Genomic DNA, 20548 nt, shown 5'->3' with positions numbered 1-20548 from the left:
CCAGTTTGAATGATTAGTACAGGCCAAAACATGACAATAGATATTTTCCAGCACCAGTAAACAGCAACAAATGTGAGTTTTGTTAGGTTTAGTGGCATTGTTTACATTTTGTGCTTTTAAAATGGTCAACTGAAAACACTGTATTGCTAAATGTCATCTTGAGGAGGAATAAACTCGCAGAAAGAGATCTGTAGACTACAGGTTTCATTCGACAGACTGTCATTGTTAAATGCAGGTTACTTTGTTCATCTGGTTCTCCTGTTTTATTACAGCTGAATCCTGAGTATGACAGCACATTCATGTTTGACAATGATTTTCCTGCTCTTCAGCCTGACGCTCCAGACCCCGGTATGAATCAATGCTTCATTCAAGTTACCCAAATTTTTTAATTGTATACTGCAGCATTTGGATTACTAACTAACTTCATAACTAACCGACTGACTGGCTGACTGACTGACTTCTAACTAAATTTTTAAAAGTGTATACATTTGGTCCTGTATCACTTGATCAAAAACTTGGATTGCTGAAATTGAGTAAATCATTTCATCACATACACTATAGATGATTATTTTATTTTATTTTATTTTATTTTATTTTATTTTATTTTATTTTATTTTATTTTATTTTATTTTATTTTATTTTATTTTATTTTATTTTATTTTATTTTATTTTATTTTATTCTTTAAGTGAAAGTAAAGGCATTTGTTCTCCCAAAGCAGCTTATTGCTATTACTAAATGTTTCTTGAGCAGCAATTTATTATATTACAAAGATTTCTAAAGATGATCATGTGACAATAAAGACTGACACTTCAGGTTTGCTATCACAAAAAATAAATAAATAAAATAAATAAATAAATAAATAAATAAAATAAATTAAGGTATTATTTACACTGTATTTTTTTGTGTCTGTATTTTTGGCAAATATATGCCATTATGCAATCAGTGAGATAATAGTAAGAAGTTGGTTCGAATGATTTATTATTTTTATAATTTCCAGTTTTGTTTTTTATTTCATTTGTATTATTAGTCATTTTAATATATTTAGTAATTGTTTGATATTTTAGTAATTGTTATTTAGGTACATCAAGTTAAAATAAATAAGTGTAATTATTTAATTATGTAAATTAATTCCATTGATTTTATTTTAGCTCTAATTGATGTCAAGCATGGTTTTCTGTTATTTTTTTGTTATTTTTATATATACTTTTATGATAAAGTAAGTAAAACCAGACTATATATTAATATAAACAGTGCTCAGCATATATAAGTACACCCCTCGCAAATCAATCTTTTAAATTCACAATTTAATAGGAAGCTATACAATATTATATTTGTGCATATACATTAGATAAGTCAGTACTGAAGGCAAATTTGGAGCTTCTCTAACAAAATAAGTTATGATAACGATCCAAAAACTAGTAAACCCAAATTTATATGTTATAGAAAAATATTAAATACAAATAAAAAAAAAAAAGAGGAAGAATCAAGAGAAGCAAAAAATTGGAAAATATTTGTTAAAATTATGTAGGTTGTAATTTGTTTTCTTTTTTGCAATAATTACTTGAATTGAATTGTATTTTTTTAAATTTCTAAATATGTTTGATGACTAAAATATTAATTTAATAAATATATCTACTTAATAAATCTGTTTTGTTTAACACAAAACAGCACCAAAAATACTTTGCCTGTGTTCACTGAGAAATGGATAAAAATATAATTTTTTAAAATAGGGTGTACTCAATAATGCTGAGGACTGTACATTACTGAATTATGTCATTTAATATAATTGATTTTCTTTAGCTATAAAGAGCATGTATTTCTATTATATAGTACTTAAAGTTAATCTAAATTTTATTCAACTTTTTTCATTTTATTCGATATATTTTTAAACAGTAGAAGTGTATATTAAAGCATCTGATACATTCTCTCCATTATACCTTTTCTTTAAAAAGTTTTTTGAACTTATTATAAAAGTAGAGAGTTAATGTTCCTGCAGCAGAGTTCAATTGTACAACCTTTAATGTGCAATTATGTGCTGTGTTTTAATGAAGCAGTTCATTTCAATGTTTTAACAGTTTGCTGATGATTTTATTACTGGCTCCAGGTTCGGATCATCACCCTCTTTTCCAGAGCAAAGCAGCCAGAGGCGTTTGGTGAGAAAGGCTTTATTTCTTCTTCCAAAGAGCAAAATGTACAGTACTAATTAATACTGCTGGCATCAAGTTATACATCATTCACAACAAAACCCTGAAGTTTAATATTCAGCTGAGGCTAAACTGTTCAGAAGTACTTTTCGAAGAGATTTCTGAGGCAATGGATTGCACATGGTCCATGGAAAAAATAGGGCAAAAAATACTGTAAACAATTGTATACATTTAATACTACTACTACTACTATTACTACTAATAATACATAACTCTTTCCAGAATTGCAGGTACATTTCTATAAAATGGAATGATATACAACAAATATATAATTTACAGTAACAGAATGTACAGAATACATTATTAATATAAACTGTTTACATCACTAACCGAGTTGAGGGGTGAGGATAACTTAATTGTTTTATGTTCAGTCCACTTACATTTGTAAAAACAACTTAAAGCTGCTAGTTGACCAGAACGTAGAGACAGAAACAAAATGTGTTTTTTCATATTATTGCAAATTACAAAAAATACAGAAAATAGATGTTTCTTACAAATGTTTATTTAGCTTAGTAGAGTAAATATAAAATTTATATATATATATTTTTAAATTTTTAATATTTACTCTACTAAGCTAAATAAACATTCATATTAATTGAAGCTGAATGTACGATTCAGGAGCCGGAGATAGTCAGAAAAAGCAGTGGAAGCCTTTAATTGAACATTTTCAAGACAAAATAGCCCTTAATACACATGCAAAAACTATAATTAAAAGTTTTGTGGTTGCACAATGGTGCGGTGGGTAGCACGTTCGCCTCACAGCAAGAAGGTCACTGGTTCAAGCCTTGGCTGGGTCAGTTGGCATTTCTGTGTGAAGTGCATGTACTCTCTGCGTTCGCGTCGGTTACCTCCGGGTGCTCCGTTTTTCCCCACAGTCCAAAGACTGTGGTATACGTGAATTGGGTAGGCTAAATTGTCCGTAGTGTATGAGTGTGAATGAGTGTGTATGGATGTTTCCCAGTGATGGGTTGCTGCTGAAAGGGTATCTGCTTTTTAAAACATATGCTGGATAAGTTGGTGGTTTGTTCCGCTGTGGCGACCCCAGGTTAATAAAGGGACTAAGTCAAAAAGAGAATGAATGATGACGTTTTGGTTTTTGAGGTTTATCTTTCCTCCCACATTCACATTCATATGATGCAGTACAAATAAAAAACTTATTTGTTACTTTCATATTTCCTAATATTCATCAACCACAAACATATCAATGATCAAATTTGGCAATCCATTAACATAATATATGATGAAACTCAAAGTTAAGTCCAAGCAATAGCATGGTTGGTAAAGTCTCTATATGCTTCCCTTCCTCTTTAATATTGTTTTCTTCTTTTAGCTCAGTTCTTGTATCTCGTGGCCTTCTGGAACAGTGTTAATAAACTATTTCCCTGTGTTTAATGGTGCTGTTTGTAGAAATCAATTGTGCTGCCATGAACTCTCTGAGTCTCTTCGGGAGAGAGTTAAAGAACGGAAAGAAGAAACTCGCTGATTTTATCGTCTGTGAGAAAACGCATTAGAGATTCAGTGAGATCTGTACTCTACCTGTGTCTTGCTTGGTACATAATTACTGTATTATGTGAGTCATTGATGAAATTAATCATTGTGCTTTTGGTTTGTGTTTAATATGACTATTTGCAGATCTGGACTACCATAACATTGTTTGAAAATTAACAGGTATAATTAACTAGTTATAATTATAAATTAACTAGTATATATATATATATATATATATATATATATATATATATATATATATATATATATATATATATATATATATATATATATATATATATATATATATTATTAAATATATTTAATATATTAAATCTTAACTAATTAAAGCAAAACAAGAAACAATAAAATGAGGTTACTCAAATGACTATTTTTTACTAAATCTAAAATTAAACTAATAAAAAAAACATAAATATTAAAAATTTGAAATCAATTAAATATAATAACAACAACTACTACAGTTATTAATTATTAATAATATTAATCATCTCTAATATTGATAATAGTAACAACAACAACGATAATAATAATAATAATAATAATAATAATAATAACAATAATAATTATTATTATTATATTATTATTATTATTAAATATATTAATACAACTAATAAACAAATCACATTAAAGTAATTTGAAAACACTACTGACATAGTTTACAAAAACAAATATTGGCCTGGATGATTTATTTTCAATGCCTAGAAAATGTATTTTCATTCATTTATTCATTCATTCATTCATTCATTCATTCATTCATTTTCATTCATTCATCTTTTTCGGCTTAGTCCCTTTATTAATCTGGAGTCGCCACAGCAGAATGAAGCGTCAACTTATCCAGCACATGTTTTACGCAGGGGATGCCCTTCCAGCTGCAACCCATCACTGGAAAAAAATTCTTATTTTATTTAAATACATTTTTTCTTTTTCAAAAGCAAAAATATGCCATATCAGGTAAGGAACAGGCCTACTTTTAAGTAGTCACGAGAGGAATCATTTTTATAAATTTTTTGTAATTTTTTTAGGATTTAGAATCCTGTTTGGTCATATTTTGTCATTAAAGGATCACTAGGTGGTGCTATCTCCAAACAAGTGAATGAAGACCAGTCTGTAAAACATCATTTATCCTTTTTTATGAAGTTATATTGTCTAGAAATATACCTTTGCAGTATCAGATTAGCTCCAGTGCGATCGGTTTCATCTCTTGTACTAATATAATATAATATAATATAATATAATATAATATAATATAATATAATATAATATAATATAATATAATATGTCTCATTTAAAGGCAAATTGTAATAAAATAAATATTAAAATATAAAAAATAAATAATCTAAATTACAATTATTTTACAAGTAAACATTGGTCCATATGATTTACTTTAACAGTTTGAAATTGAATAAATTAAATAATATAATAAACATGTATTAGGAATACCTAATATCTAAGCAGAAAAGAAAATGAATGAATGAATGAATGAATGAATGAATGAATGAATGAATGATAATATAATTTAATATGCAAATAGTAACATATTTAAATAATTTATATAAATTCAAATTATTTTAGAAAGACCCATATGATTTGCTTTAACAATATGAAAATATGATATGATTACAACATAACAATTATTTAATTTAATTATAACTAGTGTACTTTAACTTAAAACAACTAAAGTTGACCAAAAATAAACAAACAGCAATAAGATTAAGATGGAACATGGTCAGAAATAAAAGCGACTAACATAAAAGAACGCATTAACCAAAAGAGAAAGCATTACAAATAATGAACGTAAGCCAGATCAAATAGAAATGATTTGAATTGAGATTTAAAAAGGCATATTGTTGTAGCAGTTTTCATTTCCACAGGAAGACTGTTACATAATTTTGGAACAGCTATGGTAAAAAAATAAATAAATAAATACAGCAAAATAAGTGTAAAAACAAAATAAATATAATTAAATAAAAAATATATAAAAAAATAAATAAAACAAATACAATTAAATAAAAAATCTAATAGATACATTACAATAAAATTAAAAGTCTAATAAATACAATTAAGAACTAAAATAATAAATACAGTAACATAAAATAAATTAAATAAATACAATTAAATAAGTAATAAAATAAAATCAATAAAATAATAAATACAATTTAAAAGAAAATTAATAAATAAAAGTGCTCTAGGTGGTGCTATCACCAAACAAGTGAAGGAGTCACATTTTGTAAGAAAGACTCCTTTAGATTATCAACTGCCCTGTATTTCCTTGATCCCCAGAGCTTTCAGTTCCATCTTCTCCACTCTGGACCATTTTCGGCAGTAATTCTGAAGGCAGATGTAAACGTCACTGTCCTGAAACAATACCTATGTGTGCAAACATCCAATTAGCAGCGGAGTCCACAAACACACAGATCTGCCAAGTGCCGCTCGGCTCTAATGCACTGGGATCTGACATTGTTTTCAGAGTAGTAAGAATAGCGCTCGAGGCACAAACAAGTCAAGGACGCCTAATAGAGAGAACTGGATGCCCCACATAAAGCCTGAAAGAGAGACTTTGGAAAGTTTGCCGGCGCAGCTGTTGGGTTTCATTCAGGGCTGAGACCGAAGAACGTGTTGTGTTTATTCATAACACTGCTGGGAGGATTGTTGGTGAAGGTGATGTGCTACTTGTCCAATACAAACTTGACTTAAATCAAGACTTCAGAAAGGATCATTAGACAGACAAACCAATAACAGTATAGATGAATGGATGAATGATATGCAGAAACACAATAGACAGACATATTGATAGATGTACAAACAGAGATAGACAAATATACCAACATATGTATAATTAGGTGGATGGATGGGTGGATGGATAGATGGATAGATAGATAATAATTATAATTGCTGCAAATACATTGTATATTAATTAACATTACTTCAAATGCAAATGCAAAATACAAATTTCCATCTGTTGTACCTGGACAGATGGTAAAATTGACCCCTTAAAAACAATTTAAAAATTATACAAGGAACAAATCAAATAAAAGAGCACTAAAACTGACATATGCAAATCCTGATAAGTATAGTGCGCGTAGACAAAACAAAACTATAATTGTTGTGTAAAACATCCATGTGGATGGATGGATGGTTCAATGGATGGATGGATGGATGGATAAAATGATGCATGGATGGATGGACGGATGGATGGATAAAAAGATGCATGGATGGATGGATATATGGATGGACGGATGGATGTATGAATGAACATATGATGGATGCATAAAGGTATGGATGGATAAATGAATGCAAATAGATAGATGTATGGATATCAATATGGATGGTTGGATGGATGTATGTATGGATGGACCCATAAATGTGTAGATGGATGCATGGATGAATGGATAAATGGATTCAAATGATGGATGATGGATGGAAGGATGGATGGACAAGGATGGATAGATGGATGGATTCATACATTGATATATGAACAAATGAATGCAGATAGATGGATGCATGCATGAATATTTAGATGGATGTTTGGATGGACAGATGATGGATAAATGCATAAATGTATGCATGTATGTATGGATAAATGAATGCAGATAGATGGATGGATGGACGGATGGATGGATAAAATGATGCATGGATGGATGGATATATGGATGGACGGATGGATGTATGAATGAACATATGATGGATGCATAAAGGTATGGATGGATAAATGAATGCAAATAGATAGATGTATGGATAGCAATATGGATGGTTGGATACATGTATGTATGGATGGACCCATAAATGTGTAGATGGATGCATGGATGAATGGATAAATGGATTCAAATGATGGATGATGGATGGAAGGATGGATGGACAAGGATGGATAGATGGATGGATGCATACATTGATATATGAACAAATGAATGCAGATAGATGGATGCATGCATGAATATTTAGATGGATGTTTGGATGGACAGATGATGGATAAATGCATAAATGTATGCATGTATGTATGGATAAATGAATGCAGATAGATGGATGCATGGATAAATAGATAAATAGTTAGATGGATGGATGGATGGATCAAGAAAAGGTGCACAGATGGATAGATGAATGAATGCATAAATAGTTGGATGGATAAATTAATGCATATGGATGGATGGATGGATGGATATAGTTGGATGGACAGATTGATTAATTGATGATTGCTTGAATGGATGCATAGGTTGATGCATGCATTTAGGATTGAGTAGAGGAATGATGGATGCATGGATGGATGCATAGATTAATGGATGGATACATGAAGGGAAAGATGGATGGATCGATGGATGCTTAAGTGGATGGATGAATGAATTGATGGATGGATCGATGGATGCTTAAGTGGATGGATGAATGAATTGATGGATGGATGGATGAAAGTATGGAAATAAATGGCTGCTTGGATGCATAGATAGTTAGATGGATGGACAGATATATGGAAAGATGGACAGATGATGCATACTTGGATAAATGTTTGGTTAAATGGATGCAGATAGAATAATGAATTAATGGATGGATAGATTGATGTATGTGAAATCAGATAGTTGAATACATATTTGGAATGATGGATAGACAGATGATGGATGAATGCATAAATGTATGTATGTATGGATGGATAAATAAATGTAGATAGGTAGATGTATGGATTGATAGATGAATGGTTGAATGGACAAATGGACAGATGGATAGATGAATGGATGCATGAATGAATTAATGGATTATTGGATGCATGCCTATTTGGATTAATTCATAAATGGATGGATTGATATATGCATAAATCAATGGATTTTAGCAAAAGTTTAAACCAAATGTTGTTCTGCTGTTTGTTTTCAGTAAGGTAATGTGTTTCCACCCCTGGTCTGACATCACCCTCCCCCTGATGCAGCCTGCTGAGATCCGCAAAGTGATTGACAAGTGGGCAGATCTGACCGTAGAGCTCGGTGCTACATATGCATGGGTTCAGGTTAGTACATCTCGTTCTTTCACTTCTGTTCTGATGCACCTGTTACTTTGCATTGACACAGAAAACACATTATTCTGCACTAAAAACAGCTTTGAGACACACGACTTATCTTAAAATGTGAGACTTTCTCTTTTTCTCACTGCAACTCTCTCTCTCTGGGGTTTATAGCAACTTAATGAAACATTTGCACCATTTGTTGCCACAAGAAACGTCCCCTGTAGAAGCACCAGAGTCACAGGGATGAGATTGCATAAGAGAGTGTGTATTTAAAAGAGTCAGAGGCAGGGACACCGCTCGATTGGGTTCTGTCCCAGTCTTCCTCATCAGCACTAATTGGATCAATTGGGAGCTGCTCTTCAGTCAGGCCGTCTCTGTGCTGATCAATGGTGGGCAACGTGGAGCGCTCCTCTGGCCTCTCTGGACACATTAGTGCTCCTGCAAGGGAATAATGGAGCACTTCAAAGGGTTGCAGGGATATGAATGTAGTGAATTAAGATGTTTGTGCCAAAAGACAGTTAACTTATGAGCGTGAGAGAGTTCCTTTGCCTCTGTGGCTTTTTTTCTACAGACTATAGATTTAGTTTAACGAAGGAACTCTGCTTAGAGGTACCAAATCCTCACACTTTTATCATTTTATATTTTTCTCTGAAGTCAGCTTATAATATATTTCTTGTGCCAAAAACAGCAATAACTTAGTTCTATATGACTTTTTATTGCTGTTCCTCAACAAATTCTGTGGATAAATGGCATCTATAGGGATTGGCTAAGCATCAAATATGGACTCTGTTCACTATTTTTTCCATACATAATTAAAAGAGGACACCCATTGACTACAAAGCACTACACGAAATACAGTAGTCGAAACCAGATAATGCTGGAAAAGTTTATTCATCCAGAGTGCATAAATTACAATTACAACAAAGTTTAAATAACTTCTAACAGTGGAGAATAAGTATTCATTGGATTCACTTATTTTTTTAAGGTAAGTGGCTGCAAACAATTTATATGAGCTTATTTTTAACAAATTAAGTTTAATGTTACTAAATTTACCTTGCTTGTTTAAATTCACATGGAGATCAAAGACAGTACCTCTGGACTGGTCAACTGGGGTGGTGTTTTTTCCATTTATAAGATGGGGGACCAGAGGATGTGCTCCAATTGTAGGGGTATCACAGTCCTCAGCCTCCCGGTAAAGTCTAAGCCAGGGTACTGGAGAGGAGGATCTGGCCAACAGTTGAACCTAGGACCCAATAGGAACAAAGCGGTCTGGTTCGGGGACCACAGGATTTCATCTCTGTTAATCGCAGATGATGTTGTTTTGTTGGCTTCCTTGAACATGGACCTTCAGCATGCACTGGGGCAGTTTGCTGCCGAGTGTGACACAGCTGGGATGAGAATCAGCACCTCCAACTACTTTTACCTATGGTCACGAGCTTTGGGTCATGACCGAAAGGACAATATCTCCGATACAAAAATTAGTTACCTTCGCAGAATGGCCTTTTGAAAAGGGTGAGGAGCTCTGTTACCCGGGAGATGCCTAGGGAGGTGTTCCAGGCATGTCCCATTAGGAGGAGGCCTCGGGGAAGACCCAGGACAAGCTGGAGGGACTATGTCTCTCTGCTGACTTGGGACTGCCTCTGGATCCCCTGGAGAAGCTGGAGGAAGTGTCTGGGGTGAGGGAAGTCTGGGGTTCTCTCCTAAGACTGCTGCCCCTGCGACCTGGCCTTGGAAAAGTGGTAGAAAATAAATGAATGAATGTTTAAATTCAACCCATATCGATTATTTTTGGCAACCACTTACCTTAAAAAAGTAAACCAAATGAATATATATATATATATATATATATATATATATATATATATATATATATATATATATATATATATATTTTTTTTTTTTTTTTTTTTTTTTTTTTTTTGCAGCGAATGCAAGGTTGTCCATTTCTGGAAGGCTTTAGTTCTATTCCCTTTTAAACTCATCTGAATCAGCTAAACAAGGTATTTAGGATTTCTAGGTAAGCTCTAGGTCAGAGATGCCCAAACTAGGGCAACAGTGCTCGTCATTTATAATTTTAAGTAACTTTTTGTTTGTTTGTTTAATTTTTGAGACACAAAGAAGCAAATAAAATGAAATGATTCAATTAAATGTTGTGCTTGAATAATTCATCCATTCATTAATTCATTCATTTTCTTTTTGGCTTAGTCCCTTTATTAATTTGGGGTCGCCACAGCGGACTGAACCGCCAACTTATCCAGCATATGTTTTACGCAGCGGATGCCCATCCAGCTGCAACCCATTTCTGGGGAACATCCATACACACTCATTCACACTCATACACTACGGACAATTTAGCCTACCCAATTCACCCATACGGCAAGTCTTTGGACTGTGGGGAAAACCGGAGCACCCGGAGGAAACCCAAGAGAACGCAGGGAGAACATGCAAACTCCACACAGAAACATCAACTGACCCAGCCAAGGCTTGAACCAGTGACCTTCTTGCTGTGAGGCAACAACACTACTAGCTGTGCCACTGCGTTGCCTGTGCATGAATTAAATTTAAAAAAATTAATTAAACATCCTCGATAAGCAAATCAAGGGTATTCAATGTATTCAGCATTGATATAATTGTATTATAAAGGGGATTGTTTTTATTTTATTGTGAGAAGTCCGTTATACAATGTACAAAATTATTATTAATACGATTACAGCATTTATTTCAATTTGTTTTTAAATATTAATAAATTATGATATTACCATCAAAATATTAATGTAATACTTTAGTTTGTTTGACTTAAACCCACCACCTTCAATTAAGTTTGAATTTTTGTCCTTCATAAGAAAACGTTTTTCCACCCCTGCTATTGGTCAAAGCATTGTGCTTTTAGGCAGAAGTATGCAGGTTCAAATCTCTCAAAGGCTGATATCACGGCTGAATCAAATGTAATCGTCCAGATTTAAATGGTTCACCTGGTGTGAACTTGCATTCTTGTAGTGCGCACTTGCTTCTTTAGGTACACTTAAATATAGGTTTTATGAAAATGTATTAAAGCTTGTGTCAGCTTTGTACCTAAATTGGCCCCTAAAACTTTTAGGGTTCACACTGTTACTCTTAAATGAACTACTAAAATGCCTATTTTGAGGGTAGATATGGTATAAAGCTGTCCCCTTGAGGGCACTGCAACAGGGACAAGCTGTTGTGCCTCTAAAGGTAATCTGTTTACACAATTCTTTGTACATATTCCTGCTGTGTTTATCTGAAACCCTAATTATACACATCAAACAACCTAATTAAGGATCGTAGAAACTTCTCTCTTAAAGTTTGCATGAATCAGACGTTGCTGAGACTTTTATTTTAGTATGTTGATGTACTTCCAACCGAAAATAAATATTAAGTGGGGGGCGGGTCTTTCTTGTGTGCAACAAATCTCTCATTGCAATCTAACAGTAAAAGGGGCATGATTAAGAATATAGAAACTTTCCACATTTCTATGTTTCAAGTAATGGAAGTCCTTTTAGTTGGGTAAACTGGATGAGAGAGTAGAACAAATATAATCTCATTTGCTGAAATAGTAAAAGAAAAACTCCACGATGGTCTTATCAAGACTTTCAGAAAAAGGAAAGAAAAAAAAATCTGTGGGACTAACATGGAAGCAAGAAGAGAGAACAACATGAAATTTACTGTCCTGTCTACAGACACATCATTAGAAACACCTTGCACAAGCGTAAATTCATTTTTTGTTTTATTTGCTGCAAAGATGATAAAATACATATGTAAACACAATGGGAAAAAAATTTAAATAGTAAAAATGTTCAAGGATTTATGATTACGATGACCGTTAAAAGCAATATAGGCTCATTCTGAAAACGTAGCCCTATATACATTTCTGGAGATCATGAATTATGAAGCTAGAGCTACATATGGCTGCATTTCATCTTTTTAAATGAAAGCTACAGTGCGGTATGATGCCGTTACACCTTACCTCATGTAGATGGCTTTTCCCCTGTTACCAGTTTGTATCTCCACTCTGGTGGATTTATGCGAAAACAGCAGGTTTGAATGGTGCTCACAAGATAAATTTGAGATCTGAAAAAAAGTGCACAGCAGCCTCTAGTAGATTCGCAAAAACAGCAAAACAAAAAAACAAAAAACATACCTCCTGGTATGTATTTGGCGCTCTCCAAAATGTATATAGGGGTACGTATTCAGAATGAGCCTGGGTTGGTTAAAGGTGTCATAACAGTCTTGTGAAAAGGGTCCATTGTGGCTGAAGTCGTCAAACATCAACAGAATAACAGCCCCTGCAAACACGCAGCAAATGGTCAGACTTTAATTGAAGATTAATTAATTACTTGCATAGATTAATTGTTCACCTATAGAATAACAATGTGTGCTAGCAAAATAAACCTTTAAAGGGTTCTCTCACAGCTTTTTTCCACTACATCATTTATTTTTATTTTATTTTTTGCATAAGTTTGTTCTGTTTAGCACTGTTCCCTCACAGCAAGAACGTTGCTGGTTCGTGTCCCGGCTGAGCCAGTCGGCATTTTGTGTTTGAAGGTTTTCCTCATGTTCGTGTGGGTTTCCTCCAGGTGCTCCGGTTTCTCCTAAAGTCCAAATACATGTTTTATAGGTGAATTTAATAAACTAAATTGGCCATGGTGTATGACAGTGTGTGTGAAAGTGAGTGTGTATGAATGTTTTCCAGTACTGGGTTGCAGCTGGAAGGGCATCCACTGTGTAAAACGTGCTGGATAAGTTGGTGGTTCATTCTGCTGTGACGACCCCTGATGAATAAAGGACCAATGAAGGAAAATGAATGAATAAAGTTTGATCTGATTTTGAAGATTTGAAACCCAAATAAAACACATTAAGCAGCTAATCAAGGTGTTCAGCATCAATAGGAACTTCCAGGTAACTTTGTTGTAGGTATTTAAACACTGTAGAGAAATGGCCTACCAGGTTCAGGATTTGACATCCCAGTCACAGAGCGGTGTCATTTAAAACAAAGTGAACTGAAGCAGTTTTAATTGAACTATTTGAAATAGTATGGCTTTTACTCTATTCTTCATCTATGTTAAGAAGCTTTGACACATCTACATTGTAAAAATGCACTATAGAAATAAAGATGAATGGATATGAATACATAGTCCAGTTAGTCACCTTCAGTGATTTTGCATTGCTAGCATTAGTATAAACAGCATAGGAAGCAGCTTAAAAAAGCAGCTCTTCGATGTAAATGTGAGGTTTTGTCCAGTCCAACTGGGTTTTCAAAAATGCTTTTTGTATTGAATAAATCCTTCACTATGAAATTTCACTGGTCCCAATTCCAGTGCTACACAACTGCATATTAAACATCAAATGTAATATGACTGGCTGTGATTGTGTTGCTCTACATGTAAGAAGTTATTTGTTAATGGTGTTTTTAACACCATTTGAATTTGTTTTCTCACAAAGATCACATCAATTATGGAACATTACTGTTAGGTTTAGGTTGGTTTAAAGATTGACTTGTATATGTCATTGTCAAAAAAAAAAAAAGCACTTGAAATAAAAGATATCTCATTATTTTAGGCAACAGCATAGTTCAGCATACTGGGACATTTCTGCTTGTCCTGCAGCTCGTCCCACTAGAGTTTCTCAGTTAACAGCGGTGGTTATCTGCTCTCTGTTAAACACATCAGAGGATGTGTTTGGCCTCATCTTTGCGATTTACAGACCCTGAAGAGCGGTGACTTTAACCGAGTCAATATTTATCAACTAGAGTAGTCAAGGGCAGATCCTGCTTAAATCCTTTTATATCGCCCTTGAGGGAGGTGCCAGGAAGTCTTAAAACTCCCCTCGACAGGATGTTTCCTTTAAAACAGCAACATGTGCTCTGATCTCTTCATGTCTCAATAACAGAGTGCATGTTTTGTCTGCACCTGTGTGTGTTTTGGGTTGTTTCTGTATGCTTGTATACAGTTGCTGTGGCTTGTTATGTCTGGGTTATTTGACAGTAATGTCTTTTTTTCTCTCTTGTGTTTCAGATCTTTGAGAATAAAGGAGCCATGATGGGCTGTTCAAACCCTCATCCTCACTGTCAGGTACGCCGTCACCTTCTCACTTCACTGATTTGCCCTCCTCCTTCCAATTAGCGTTTGGCCCTGTCGACTCACAGAGGCAGGGAGAATGCTATTCTGTGGATTAAGAGCTATCCGCTGCAGTCTTCGACCATCTGGAAAGCTCTTTTTTAGGTTGAAATGGGTCTTTCACTGTCACCTCTGTGAAGAGACTGCTGACGAGACAAGGCTAATGCAAGCAGGAGCTTAAAAAACCTCCAATTAGGGAACTAGTGAGATATTGCAGGAGAATACGTCACCAAAATCGTCTTTTCGCTAGAAAATTATTCAGTCTTCAAGTTGCGCAGGCTTGTCTTATGGGGATTCTGGGATTTCTTTTTAAAAAGGAGGTTGCTGGGATGGCAGTGGGGTGGAAAACGGCAATGCTTTTATCAGTGTGATGCCGTTCTGTGTAGATGATGTGCTTTATTGACGTCTTCATGTTTCTGCTCTGACTCGGAGCGGCGAGGAACGTCTGTTTCCTCTCGTTTTACTTTTTCAGACCGTCTGTCTTAGCCTCGTTTCTTCTGAGCGCTGGAAGTCTGTCACTGTCGTGCCGTGACAGCACAGCAAGCCAGATTCGCTGGGTCGGCTCACACTGAGCTCAATCTCACGGAATTCATCAAGGCTTCATGTGCTCCACTAGGGGGCAGTGGAGTATTTTCAGATTCTTTGACATGAAATGCCTTTTTTTTTTAAAGAAGCTGTCACAAACCACTCAGATTTGCCCTGTAATGCTGTCTTTGTAATAAACCACACTTGAAGAATGTAGGTTTAATGCACAGGCCATAGATTTATTGCCTCATCAAATGTAAGCTTTGATGCCAAAGTAGTGCACGGTGTGCTAACTTGTTAGGTTGTGATTGATATAGTTTATTTGGCTGGACAAAGTGAACTTGTTCAGAGGTTGAAAGAAATGCAGTTCGGTGCAAGTGTTTTATTTGGTTTGACAATAGCCACTATTGCCAGCTCAAGTCGACATCGATTTTTACATTTTAAACATTTGAAATAGAGTGTAAAACCATATTATTTTTACTTTCATTCATTTTGTTTTCGACTTAGTTCCTTTATTTTTTTCTTAAAAGGTTTTTAAATATGTTAATTATATAATAAAAGTATAACATTTAAAATCGGCCACTTAGATTAAACAAGAAAATGTAGAGAAACGGAGAGAGAGAGAGAGAGATAGGTAGAAAGAAAGAGAGAACCCTCAAAAATGATGTTTGCTGCTTCAAACTATTTATTTAAAAATAGCTGTGCAATTCTTAAGTTTTTTTTTTTTTTGCGACGACTTGTTTTATGTTCAATCCACTTAACTTTATAAAAACTAATACATTTACTTAGTTCCTTCATGTTGAGCCAACACAAATTGATTGCATGGAACCCAGCTTTTTTACACACACACAGAGAGAGAGAGAGAGAGAGAGAGAGAGAGAGAGAGAGAGAGCGAGAACGAGAGAGATCTGTTTCTTTATATTTCATATAGTTGCAGATAATCTAATAAATAAATAATAAAATGCATGTTCTCTCTGGGTGCTTCGGTTTCCCCCAAAGACATGTGCTATAGGTGAATTTAATAAGCTAAAATGACTGTAATTGTATATGTGTGAATGCAGGAGTGTATGGGTGTTTCAGTGTTTAGTTGTGGCTTAAAGGGCATACGCTGCATAAAACATATGCTGTATAAGTTGGTGGTTCATTTCGCTGTGATTATCCCTGATTAATAATGGGACTAAGCCAAAAAGAAAATAAATGAATGAATAAATAATAAAAGCAGTAAAATATTAATGCTACAATAAAAACTAAAAATGTAATTAAAATAAAATAATATCTGTAGAACTCATTAAACTTGTCATGATCACCAGCAATCCAGGCTTACAGATCGCTGGTAAACACGCACCTTCGACCAGACTACAATTCTCGGGTCGACCATGGCTTGTTTTTATACATATATATGATTAAGATGTAATATTTTGGCTGTGTTTTGGAGCTTCATGTGGAGCTTCCTTTGTTTTTATTCTCCTGGCTAGTTCATGTGCTAGTGATGTTTGTCTGTAAACCAGTAAAGCTCAGCCACGGATCTCGCTTCACCTTTTGGTACCCTTTTGTTATGCTAGATCTCCTTTGAAAAAAGTACCCAAAAATTGGTACAGTACAGTTTTTGGTTACTTTTGACAGTGGAAATGGCCATAAAAGCATACTGAACAGTACCGTACCACTCAGTTGAAATAGGCCATTTATGAACTACGTATTCCATCATCCACCTTACACACCTGTTCCAGAATCACTGTTGATTACACACACACAGCTGGCAGCTGATCTAAGACTGATTACATAGACTATATAGACCACTCACAATAGCCCCTTTCACACATACAGACCTTTCTGGAAAATTAACGGCAATTTTCCGGTAAGGTCGGTATGTGTGAACAGGCCCTTTTTGAAAATACTGGTAAATTCGTTCTGGCTATTCTTTTATATCACATTTTACCTGTTTTTATGTTTTGTTTTGTTTTGACGCATTTTTATTATTTGTTTTTATTTTTATTTTACTTGTTTCTTTTATTCTTGTTTATGTAAAGCACTTTGAATTGCCACTGTGTATAAAATGTGCTATATAAATAAACTTGCCTTGCCTATTTTCCGGAAAGAGAAGTTGTAACATTACCGGTAATTTGCCGGAATGCAGCATTGTGTGAATGCAGAAGGAAGATTGGAAAGAGCGCGTGGACATCTAGAACGTGCTGACGTGAGACGTCTGTTTTAGCCAATCAGAACATTCAGACGCATTCACATCCGCGTGGTTTATGAGAATAAAACCCTTTGAATATTTTTCAAGTCACATTTAGCTGCTGGATGTTAGTCAGATAACGTTTATATGTTCATCTTCCTTTCTTCAGTTGCTTTGAGCGTCTTGTCGTGTGTGTCCAAGAAACAGCTGGTGAGCGCCAGCACACACACATAGCCTATCATGTACATCTTGACAAGCGAAAGTGTTTCTATATGTTATCATCGAAGTTGTTCACAATACTGATCCATCCACAAAGGTTGTAATGTAGTCAAATGTTTACAAATACAAGCGCAGCCATCTAGAGCTCATTTCTGGTTAATGATTACAGAATTTACCGGTATTTTGGAATGGATGTGTAAATGGTCTTTTCTGGAAAAATTCTGTAACGTCCTCGCTTGTGTGAACAGCACTTTTTGGAATTAACCGTTAAAGTCGTTCCGTAAATTTTCTGGATATTTACCAGTATCACTGTGTGAAAGGGGCTATTGACACACACATTGCTGAGTCTTGTTGATTAAACCCTGTAGCATTACGAAGCGTTCTTCTAGTTTAGGCTTTCTGCCTTTGACCCTTGTCTTGTTCACCTGTTTACCTTGTCTGCCGCCTGTATCAACCATTTGCCTTTGGCTTGACGATTATTTACGAATTTCCCTTTATGTACCCGTTTGCTCCTGCCTATCTGACATTTCTAAAGAAAGCTGCATGTGAATTCTCACTCCATTTTCAACCGACACCCCTGTGGATAAAAAATAGATAACACTAAAAATACGGATTTAAAACAAAAATGCTGCAGCACACATCTGAAATGGGGCTAAAATTAAATAAAATAAAAATAGCTCACAAATCTAAAGCTTAAACCATAATAATCTCTGCACATCAAATTGAGATAGACCTTTTTCTTGGCTGCTGCATGAAGGACGCCATAGCAACCAGCGTCTTCCAGTAGAATGGTTGGAACTTCCGTTTATAGCTTTTACAATTGGTAATTTGCGCTCCGAAAATAGGTTTTAATAGCGTTTTTAATAATTACAGAGTGTTTTTGTGACACACAACTTAGAATTGTGTCTGTTAAAGCCGTTATAATCTGTCAGATGTGGTTCAAGCGTGTCAGAAATACGAGAAAAACGTTTTCCTAGTTCACGTGTCTGCCGTCAGAAATACAGGCCCAATCCCGATTCTATTTTTGTACCCCTACCCCTTTCCCTTAGCCTTTGCAACTGAGGGTTAAGGTGAAGTGCTTCAAAATATACCCCTAAGAATTGGGACAGCACTACATCACCTGCACACACCATCATATGTCCTCACGATCTCTTCTTCAAATGAGTTCAGATGATGGTGACTACTGTAGTGATTCCAGTTGTGTTATCTTTTGGTATTATCTTCAGGAAATCACTGAAGCCATGTGTTATGTTATCATAATAATATAATGTGGCAATAAGATCGTAACAGTACTGTGCATTTACACAGTGGCCATATTCATTAATGTAAACACACCAGAAACAACACTAACATTATAGCAGACACTGTAAAAAGCTCATTCCCTGCCACTAGACTTTTCTGACAGGGTATTCCAGTGTCATTGAGTGTCAGAATGTTGTAAGACTGCTGTACAGAAGTTATTATTGGGGATTATAGATCACGAATAGGTCTCAAAATTTAGCACACACGCACACACACACACACACACACACACACAAACACACAAACACACATACATACACACACACACAAGCAATACTTCACTGCATTATAGAGCAAACCAGATTAGTGGCATGAAACTTAACAGGTATATAAGTCATGCAATTTACAAAAATGATCAATAATTGTCTGTTATTGATACTCTGCTAGTTGGTTTGCTGTTTATTCTAATAGCGAACTGTTTATGTTTCATTTTGTGTGTTGTTTATTTGTGTTTTTCTGTCATTTCGAAATTTATTTCCTTTATTTTCACTTTGTCACAGTTATTAAATCAGTGTTTTAGTGGAACTGTACAGGCTATGTGTGTGTTTCAAACATTTTGATGAATTACATTTGTTTGGGCTGATTAGATATTTGAAAGAAAGAGAAACTGTTGACTTCAGCGATGACGAGGCTTCAATTAAATGGAAGAAGATCCCATCTGACAACTAGGGGAAAATGCCTCACAGCAGCTGTTTCCCATCCTATTAGATTGCATTTCTTTAAATAATCAGTCCAGAAGATGGTGCTGATGGACAGCAGTATTAGTTCAAAGATGATAAAAGCAGGTAAAATAGATTAAAACTATCGTTTCAAAGCTGTCCAAATGTGACTGTTTACATGCATCAGCTGCCGACCGGAAGCATTCTCCTTGCGCATACACGCAAATCATAATAGGTAATTTTGCATTATAAGAAAAAGGTCTATAGACTAAAATATTTGAACATAAGAAATCACCACAGTTGTTCAGTTGAATATTTATTAATTTGGTAACACTTTACAATTAGGTTGTATTAGTTAATGCATTTACTATAACATGAGCAAACAATTAACAACACATTATTACAGCATTTGTTCATGTTAGTTAATGAAAATACGGTTATGTTGTTAACTCATTACTAATGTTAACAAGCATGAATTTGGATGCTAATAATGCATTAGTAAATATTTAACTATGATTAATAAATGCTGTACAAGTATTGTTAATAGTTAATGTTAGTAAATAAATACACCAATTAATGAAACCTTATAGTAAAGTGTCACCATTCATTTGACTTAAGTCTTAATCGCCCCCTTAGCACCACCGCTTCTTTCCACCACCTCCCTCGTGCATCAGTATATGACAGCCCAGGATGTGGCATCAATCATCGACCTCGACCACACAATCAACATCCCAGCTTTCACAGCGCAGCCCAGATACAATCAGCCGTAAGCCGCTCTTAACTTTCTCATATGATTTTATCAATGGACGCTGCTAAATATGAGTCAATAAATCCCCTT

At 34.6% G+C, this 20548-nt stretch overlaps 1 protein-coding gene across 7 annotated transcripts in view; it reads left to right on the top strand.

Annotated features, from left to right (window-relative positions):
• galt (galactose-1-phosphate uridylyltransferase) overlaps positions 1-20548 on the top strand; it is a 225731-nt gene that overhangs the window by 9072 nt on the left and 196111 nt on the right. For 5 of the 7 annotated variants that reach the window (XR_015500533.1, XR_015500534.1, XM_087269757.1 and 2 more), the window contains 4 exon segments: positions 273-348; positions 2106-2154; positions 8569-8698; positions 14728-14784. Coding sequence is in view for 4 of the 7 variants with exons in the window: in XM_087269757.1 (XP_087125883.1) it covers positions 273-348; positions 2106-2154; positions 8569-8698; positions 14728-14784 (312 nt within the window). In the remaining 3 variants the exon portion in view is untranslated. 7 annotated transcript variants of the gene reach the window in all.

This window comes from Danio rerio, chromosome 10 (genome assembly GCF_052040795.2).
Source record: "Danio rerio strain M-AB ecotype USA chromosome 10, GRCz13ab, whole genome shotgun sequence".
NCBI classification, from domain to species: domain Eukaryota; kingdom Metazoa; phylum Chordata; class Actinopteri; order Cypriniformes; family Danionidae; genus Danio; species Danio rerio.
Note: the sequence above shows the minus strand (reverse complement) of the source record. Positions and strands in the feature narration are given on the sequence as shown.